This window comes from Chondrus crispus, genomic scaffold (genome assembly GCF_000350225.1).
Source record: "Chondrus crispus Stackhouse genomic scaffold, scaffold_100, whole genome shotgun sequence".
NCBI lineage: Eukaryota > Rhodophyta > Florideophyceae > Gigartinales > Gigartinaceae > Chondrus > Chondrus crispus.
In genome coordinates, this window is record NW_005178862.1 from 267214 (window position 1) to 276072 (window position 8859).

The 8859-nt window shown below is 50.3% G+C and overlaps 5 protein-coding genes; 4 read left to right on the forward strand and 1 right to left on the reverse strand.

Moving 5' to 3' along the window:
• The first annotated feature begins 4302 nt into the window (after positions 1 to 4302).
• On the forward strand, positions 4303 to 5185 carry CHC_T00009185001 (20S core proteasome subunit beta 2). XM_005712158.1 is given in 2 exon segments: positions 4303 to 5142; positions 5143 to 5185. 1 exon segment carries the CDS (start codon positions 4303 to 4305, stop codon positions 5140 to 5142), a length of 840 nt encoding a protein of 279 aa, XP_005712215.1. The 3' UTR covers positions 5143 to 5185.
• Positions 5186 to 5334: 149 nt separating this feature from the next.
• On the reverse strand, positions 5335 to 7042 carry CHC_T00001511001 (hypothetical protein). XM_005712159.1 is given in 2 exon segments: positions 5335 to 5356; positions 5357 to 7042. The coding sequence occupies 1 exon segment, from the start codon at positions 7040 to 7042 to the stop codon at positions 5357 to 5359; it is 1686 nt and encodes a 561-aa protein (XP_005712216.1). The 3' UTR covers positions 5335 to 5356.
• A 16-nt stretch (positions 7043 to 7058) lies between these two features.
• CHC_T00001512001 (hypothetical protein) lies at positions 7059 to 7229 on the forward strand. The gene has a single exon (XM_005712160.1). The coding sequence runs from the start codon at positions 7059 to 7061 to the stop codon at positions 7227 to 7229; it is 171 nt and encodes a 56-aa protein (XP_005712217.1).
• A 10-nt stretch (positions 7230 to 7239) lies between these two features.
• Positions 7240 to 7677, forward strand: CHC_T00001513001 (hypothetical protein). Its single transcript, XM_005712161.1, has one exon. It carries the CDS (start codon positions 7240 to 7242, stop codon positions 7675 to 7677), a length of 438 nt encoding a protein of 145 aa, XP_005712218.1.
• Positions 7678 to 7929: 252 nt separating this feature from the next.
• Positions 7930 to 8070, forward strand: CHC_T00001514001 (hypothetical protein). The gene has a single exon (XM_005712162.1). The coding sequence runs from the start codon at positions 7930 to 7932 to the stop codon at positions 8068 to 8070; it is 141 nt and encodes a 46-aa protein (XP_005712219.1).
• The last annotated feature ends 789 nt before the right edge of the window (positions 8071 to 8859 follow it).

Here is an 8859-nt window from a genome sequence, read left to right on the forward strand (position 1 = left end):
AAAGGGGGGGGGGGGGGGGGGGGGGTTTGTCTGTTGCAGGACTGTTGAGAGGATGAGCATCTGTTAGGGTTGAAAACATGTCTGGGCTGGACTGATCTGAGCCAAGAGACACGAGGGGCAGTGTTTTGTGGGGTAGGAGAGCGGACAGGGATATAAATGTGTGTATAGAGAGGAGCTCCAGGTTTTTTGTCGTGGAGATGGGGAGCGGTAAGTGAGGAAGGGTCCAATGTGCAAGAGCAGTAAAAAACAGGGAGACACGCAACGTGATAGGTGCGCGACACTAGCGCAAGAGCACTCAAACGTGTTATCATACGGGCTCTGTTTTAGTGTTAAATCTATGAATTCAGTTAATTTTTCCTCGTTACGGAGAAGCGAATTCTCTATCTCGAAAGCTCCTAACAGGAAAGCTGGTCCCGGCTCCCAGGAGCCTGTTTTTGGCAGGCCTCGACATCGCAGCTCTCTTTTCTGTCATACCGTCTTCTGGTGTCTCTCGTGATACTTGCAGCTTGTACAATACCGACTCTTTATCGGGTCCCGCCCTTTATCATAGTCTTATTTTGTACGCTCAGTCAAGATAATCTGATTTGCTTTTGCACGCCTCACCCTATAAATAAATCACGCCCAAAAACAGCATCCGCCCTCTTCCATCTCTTAACTGGCTCATTTCCCGCACCAACCACGGCCCAATAAAGGCATGTCAGCGTCACCCTCTCCCAACGTCACACCTCCCCCTTTGGTCGGCTCTATCATTGCGACTCCGAAACCACGCATGCTGCGAGCATGCTTGCGCAACTTCTCCCACCATCCAACCCCCCCGCCCGTTGCCGCCGGGGAGCACTTCAATCATCTACAGTCTCTGTACGCCTACAGCACAGGCCCACAGCCATTGGACTTCAGTAAGGCTCTTGCAATCATTTGTGACGTAAAACCATTCATCAACCGCTCTTGCAAACCCTCGCAATGCCTGATTTCACGGTCATCGATCAAATTAGGGACAACTCACTGCTGTACCGTCTGCTCTCTACATCAACCTTCTCCATTCCTCCCTAGTGCCTCGCCTTGCCCACAACTGAAATCACATGTCTCACCCTATCATCCTTTGCGTCCTGCACTGGCTCCCTTCGTTGTCCAGTCGTTTTCTTGCAACCAAAATTCACAACTAATCTCAATACGTCATGCCCTCATTGAGGCGTCCTCTCACGCCTGTGCAGAAACCAATTATATATTTCTGATCTCTCATCTCGCACTTGTCTTGACCTAGTTGAGTACAGGGCAGGCTCTTTACCATCTTTAATCGACCCCTCTGGCTGTCGATCCCAACCAGGCCATTTGCATTGTTGCGCCCCTTTCAGAAGAGCACGTTGCTGGGCCTTCTGTCCCACCGAAAACCCGGGACAGAAGCCTGTTCAATGCATCTTGTCCAGAAGTCGAAGTGCCCGTCCTGTCCTTCCTTTGTGGGTACACTCTCTTTGCCATGACGTCGAGACGAGAAAACGATCATCCTTCCGTCAACCCGAATATACTCTCGTTTAATGAAGCCAGCCATTTCCACGGCACGTCTCTCGAACCAGATCGTGACTTTGCATTCAGTACTGTGAAAATGCACTGCAGCCAACAACCGCCTTCGCTTGTTTCGACCAGATCATCCTTTCTGCGCTTGTTCAATTCTTCTTTCAGTCCATAAAGAGAGAGAACCTGTAGCTGTTCCACCAGCAAGACTGTGTCATCTCTTTTCACACCCAACGAGGCTTCTAGTCTTACATGGTTAGCTCATGGAGTCCTATTGAAAATTGATGCTCTTGCGACGTCCTGTAAATCACGTTTTGTCCAGTCTCTTCTCCGCATCGCATGTCGTGGAACGCCTCTACTGCTGTCTCTAATAAAGGATAGAAGATTCTACTTCCCTCAAAGAATTCAGTTTTAGGGCACCTTGAAAACGGTTTGGTAGCCGTTTCAAACACACTGCAGGAAACAGCATCACTCCCTTGTTGTTTTGGTGCCTGCTGAGGATTTGGGGGTACAACTGTCGCTCGAGAGATGCAGAGAATATCAAATCTCTGAAGCAAACAACTCGATTGCGTACGGAAAGCCTTGAGAGTCACAGAATGAGATCAGTGCCATTTGTGATCGAACGAAACGCAAAACAGCAATTCTTTACAATGAGGATAAACGCTTGGACGAACCACAATTCCTGAAAATAGTGGCCAGTGGCGATTCCACGACGTGTAAATGATCTCTCAGTGTTTCTAAACTGCCTTGGCACATCCTCGCCATAGTAAGAGTTAGAGGACTCGTTGCACGGTAAGAACGACGTCACTCTGGAGAAAAAATTGCGCCAAAGCAGTTGAGCAGGTAAAGCTGCTAGATGTTGTCCTTTTCCTAAACTGCACAAAGGTTTTAACCCTGCCGATATCATTTCAATTTTTAAAGCGTATTGAGATCCTTTTTTTGAAGGTTTGCAACGATGAGCGGATGACCTTTTTCAGCAATTACGCACTGCGTATCCCCCCTACTGTAGTACAGTGCAGTGTGTGGACTTCAAGCTTCTCTTTGTCACCATCCACAAAAATAATAAATAATTACTCTCTGACTGTGCTTTTCGACGCGATTTAATTTCAGGCCTCTTCATTCAACGATTTCAGGCAAATGAAATACGGGCACGGTCTCAGAAGACTCTTGCTGCCAATTCAACCCACTCGCGGGGTCTCATGATTGACAATATACAAGTACCTTCGAAGGTACTGTACTCATCAAGCCAAGCATACGGCTGTTTGGTACATCTCATCCTCCAGTACGGCGACGCAAACTATCGAGGTCTCGGAAAACTTCAACTCTGCAGATCACACCATCGCCATGTCGAAGTACTGTCGATGAAACAGAACCGTAAATTTTGTTTTGCTCTGAGTGGATTTAAGATCGCAACGAAACACACTCCTATATCATATGTGCCCTTGTTTACTTGTTTAGTAAACTGACGACACGTCATTCTGAAAGTGGGAATACTGCAAGAGGGTCTGAAACCGTATTCGGTGCCTTCGTAATTTGCTATCTAAGGATTTTTCAAGAGAAGTGCAGACTAGCCAGACCCAAGATTCTATTTTTAAAGAGATCACGATATATTTTTCTTGTGAAAGAAAGAATTTCGGACTTCAGCAGCGATGGGCATCAAGAGTTTTAATTTATCTGCAGGACAGGGAGCATCACCTGACGGAGACACAAATCATTATCGATATCAACAAGAGAATTCTCGAGCACCCGAAGTATTCACAACAATTGTTTAATCCTAGAACTATATTGTTCCAGAAACAGGAGTGTCTGTCATCCTTGGGGCATGCTGAAAATCAGATGCATTAAACAAAGATAACCGTGACATAAGTAAGCCATTTCTGCTCCCTACCAGATAACAAGAAGAGTTAACTCTCCAGGTCGAAAAGAATGTTGCATCTTTCCCCCCGGAAAAATGCATACACACATGTACAATCACCACGAATGGTGTCTTTTCCTTGTATTTGCAAAAAAATCCTTCTCTTTTTGGGTAAGGCGATCATTATTAGATACAGCTCCTAGGGTAGTCAACTATTGATAAGGAAGAATGTGTCAGCAACATAGTAAGTACCACCTCTTGCTCCGTTTCCACGCATCGCTGATATTTGCGCCGGAGATGAATTCCAATACAGTGTTAAAAATGGAAGTAGAGCTGCTTCTGCATAATACACTCTCAAATTACGTACAAGCCTGCCAGAGCTGTACTTCGGATAGTCTGGCTTGTCTCTTTGCAACCTTTCTTGCAAGACACAAGGCAGGCAGAATGATGTCACTGCAACAACAGCATTTCGCATCTGCAGAGGATTGCCGTATTCTATACATTGCGGTATATTTGTATGGTGCGGAGCCATCCCAAGAACCCTGAACGGCCTGGCCTTCTTGACGTTGACAGAGGTAACAAAGTGCGGAGGAGTGGTCATATCACGAGAGGACTTTTTGACAACAAAAGAATTGTACACGTGTTGAAGTGAACCAGCTCCAATTGCTGTACACGTAATGTACCCGTCCCATACACATGTACTGAAGCTTCAGCATGTAGCTTTTGACAGATGTGAAAACTTTTGACGAAAATGTTTAGGAAGACCTGATCCGCCCTCCAGCGCGATCGCCATATGGAATGACACATGTTGGCTCACTACTGATCGCCCTACGATCTCACTGCTCACAACACCATCGCAGTACGCCTTGGACTCATCCATCCCTCTTCTTCGCTAGCAGTGCAAAGCGCCGGCATTCCGATTTCTAGGTACGGCCAGGATGACTTCCTCTGGGAACGCACCGGGCGGATTCTCATTTGACAATGTGATCCGTAACAGTATGTTGCAGCAAAAGGGGTACGCTCCGCCGACCGCGCGGAAGACGGGTACCACCATTGCGGGGGTTGTTTTCTCTGGGGGCGTCGTTCTTGGGGCTGATACACGCGCGACGTCGGGGCCAACAGTGTTTGAGAAAAATTGCCAGAAGATCCACTACATCGCGGACAGTATCATGTGCTGTGGAGCGGGTACTGCTGCAGACACGGACGCCACAACGCAGCTCATCTCATCTCAGTTGGCTTTGCATAGCCTCGCCACCCGTCGTGCTCCTCGTGTCGCGACTGCGCTCAACATGCTGAAGCAAATGCTGTTTAGATACCAGGGTCACATTTCCGCCGCTCTCGTACTAGGCGGTGTGGACTTCCACGGACCACATTTGTACACCGTTTATCCGCATGGATCTACAGATCGCCTACCTTACGTGACCATGGGGTCTGGATCGCTGGCAGCGATGGCAGTATTTGAGTCAAAGTACAAAGAAGATATGACTGCTGACGAAGCGAAGCAACTTGTTTACGAGGGCATTTCTGCCGGTATATTCAACGATCTGGGATCCGGAGGGAATGTCGATTTGTGCATTATTACGAAGGAGGGCAAGGAGCTCATCCGGGGCTATGCGAAGGAGAATGAGCGTAAGTATCGGCGCCCGGCTGGATACATTTTCCCACATGGTGCGACACCGGTCATTGCTGGTTCGGAACAATTCAAGGGTCCCGAGAAGGGATTCTCGGTCGTTGCAGAAGTTGCGCCTGCGCAGGACACCATGGATGTCTCTGCATAGTTTTGAGTATCGATGTGATAAAATTGACTTGTACATCTGAGAACCTTTGTATTATTGGTTTTGCAGGATTCTTGCGAAACACGGCCCAGCTTTCTGCAACGAAGTCACTATCCACAGCACGGCTGCATCGCTCCTGTTGTGCGCAACTGCTCTGTGTGGCAAGTTTGAAAGAACAAGGTGGCAAAGTTTGGACAGTATTTGGTCGTGGTTTATGTTACAGCTTCAATGCCCTGACGGCATCCTCGTTGAAGTCTTTGCGAAGAGATAGAGTTCGTCGCACCTCACCAGGAGCAAGTCTCCATGTCATACCTCCCGCGTTCGGTCCCCATATGTCGTATATTTCTGCCGGTCGCTCTAAATTGACGACCATTGCAAGTTGAGAAAGTCTTCCAAAGACGTCACGAACTGTACTTCGTCGGCTCTTCCCAGAGAAGTACGCGGATATTGCTCGTACATCACGATCTGCTCGCAATCCGCCGAATGCGTTAAACGGTTTCACTGTGGCGGTGCTGCCTATCGGTGGCAGGAAGATTACACTCTCTACTTTGTTTGCATACCATTCCGCGACTTGTCGCACGAGTGCATCCCAATTCTTTTCAGTCAGCCGCTTTTCGAGGGCCACACTCAGGACTTTCGTTTCTATTTCCTGGGCAACCTCTGTTGAAAAAGACGGGGTTGCATCAGAATCCAGTGAGTATTCTGTCTCTCCCACCAAGTATGATGCTTCCTTTAGTGATGTCTCGATCGCCGATGTAACACGAGTCAAGAGAACAGATGCCAGTCGAGAGACACCGTGCTCTGAAGCGAGTACCAATGCCCTCGCAGCATCCGTGATCTGGGCGATGGGAGCTGCCAAGAAAGAAGTGTCGTCTGTTGACAATTTCGGTGACGCGTGGATGGCCTTCTCCACGTTGCTTCTCAATCTTGTCGCGTATTCACCTGATACAGCCGCATTGTTCAAAGCCACGAAGAAGTCGTACTTTGCGACATCAGACTCTTGACTCCCATCTTCGATTCCTCCCGGTATGCTGATATTTGCTTTGTTCGCTAGCTCTGTGAGATACGAGACAGTGAAAGCGGCAGTCGGCAGAGAAGACATCGCAGCAGACCCTCCTAAAGCCTTTTCCAACGCGGTCTCTGTTTCTCGCAGGCGTCGACGCATGTATGCAAGTAAGTCATTCATGAGGCATTGACTCACTTGCTGCAATATAGCTCGCAGCACTTCAGCGTCTGTGTCACCAAAGGCGAACGCCCTCTGGAAGCACTTTTGCATGACGAAGAAAAAATCATCTACCGCTGTGGAAGTGTCAGCATCATCTCCATTGCTTTCATCGATCTGAATTGCGAGACGAGCATTTTCTCGCATGACATACGACTCGATGGAGTTGTAGTACCCAGCAAGCTCCCTTCTGAAATTGGCCAAACTGCAATCAGCAAGCTTCTCTTTGATTGCGTCACTTATCTTTTGACTTTGCTGCCCCTCGTCAGTGTTCTCGGCATCGATTTCGCTCACATCGTTTCCCTTCCGATTCAAAAAGTCGAAGTATGCGGACATTCTTTGACTTAGAAGAGTTATTTCGTTTAAAAGGGCGTCAAGATCCCTCGCGTTGGCAGTTTCAGAGCGTAGGGCATGGAGGACGTCCTGCATATGCTTAGTTTCCTTATACCGCGTGAGAATGCGATCGCTGCAAGAATCGCACTCTGCTTGTAGCTCAGTGATCAAACAAACCATGGCTTCTCTCCCAAACAGAGGTACTAGTTGCGGTTGGCAGTCGTGTACGAATGCCGCAACTCCTTCAAACAATCGAGCTAGCGCAACAATATGTGGCTCATCGACACCCGTCCCTGGGTCTCCCTGCCCATCTAGCAACAATTCGCGTACGTCTTCATATGAGTCCATCTTAATTCTTCTTGCTATGTACTTGGAGAGGCGATCCAAGCCCTCATCCGGTGCCCCAATAGGAACAAAGAGACGCACGGCATCAATGGCAGCCGCTGTTGTTAATGGAGCTGCGGGATCCCCTAAGGCCGCATCTGCTCGCGCCTTGACCTTCCTCGTCAACTCTGTGCGGCTTTGCTCCATTTGAGAAACAGCAGATGCAGAAGCCGAGTCCGCTCGAACTGCATCACCCAAAGCAAGATAGCGGGCGACATGGTCAGCAGCGGCCGGGAAATCATCTGCAGAGAGCGACGTCTTCGCTCCTTCAGCGCATACGCGGAGCGACAGGATGTCCTCTGCCCAAGAAAGAGCAGCATTTCCGCGCTCTAGTTGCGTGTGAAGTTCACGGATGCGGGCACAGGCGGCCGTGGATGTGCGAGCGGCCGAGGAGAGAAGAGAGGAGAGCTCTTCCGAGTCATCGGAAATGGCCGCGGAGAGTTGAGCTGCAGATAAAAGAGATATCGCGCGTGTCGCGGAGAGAGAAGCCGACTGTGCAATCTGGTCGTCGAGCTGTTGCTCGATGTCCAGAGAATTTTCAAGGCATTGTTTCAGGGCCTGCTCCACAGAGGCAACGGTTGGCAACGCGGAGACGTTGATCTCGTTTTCCTCCAGAACTGCTCCTGGCATCCTGGAGGCGACGTGGGCAATGACAAGGGCGGTAGTGTCGCGATGTGAGCCCTGACAAAGCGTGTTGGGCGATAGAAGTGAGGATTCGGCAACGCAGTCGAGGCTGAAATCAAGTCGCGATTGCGATTGTTATTGGCGACATGGCGGGGGAGGACTCCAGAGAAGATGTTGTCTTTCAGTAGAATCGGGAATTGATTTCTTCCACAAAGCTCTGTAGAGGTATGGTAAGACGGTCAAATCTACATTACACTACAGTAGATCCAGGGAGCGTAGTTCCTCAGCCTGACAGGCAATACTGTACACGTTGTCGTTCGTGTCATGAATACCCAGCATACCTATCTGCACATCCCCGCGTATACTAAAATCCGTGTCTGTCTGTCTGTGTGTTTGTGTATGTGTGTTCGTGCGCTCCCGCACGGGTTCTCATTGGCGCACGGGGGCGCTGCGGCGACAAGTGGCGGCCACGTGTGTGTGTCTGTATGTCCTTGCGCTCCCGCGTTGCCATTGGCGCTACTGTGACAAGTGGCGGCCACGGGCGGGGCCTGGCCGCAGGCCAGGCCGCCACGGGGACACGTGGCAGTGACAAGTGGCGACAAGTGTAACCTTTTAAATTAAAATTACTGTGCGGACTGCGGGGCGGGGCCCCACTACAGTACAGGCTGACAAGTGGCGACAAGTTAAATTTTAAAATTAAAATAACTGTGCGGACTGCCGAGCGCGGCCGCGCTACAGTACACTACAAATTTTAGCCCGGATCCGTTTAAACCGCGCCACGCGGATCTACATTGTGGGCGGAACTGGGGCGGGCATTGCGAGCACGTGACGGCGGTGTGGTAGATGGACGCGTACGACAGGGGGGCGGACGCGTGAGACACGGGGCTGCCCGAAATACCGGGGGCTCGTGGCGACGTGGGCGGGGCGGTGGTGCGCCGGGGGCTGTGCGTCGGGGGGCCGGAATTCTTCAAGGCGGAGTTGCGCAGCGCGTGGTGCTCCGACTTTGGGAACGGATGTGGATGCGCGGCGACGAGGAAGTGCGGGCCGGGGCGGCGACGGGCGGCGATAGGGACGGTGGGCTGCAAGATGATGGTGGGCGGAGGGCGGTTTTGGGTGTGCGGCGATGACGTGGAGGAGATGTGGGCTAGGGCGGCGAT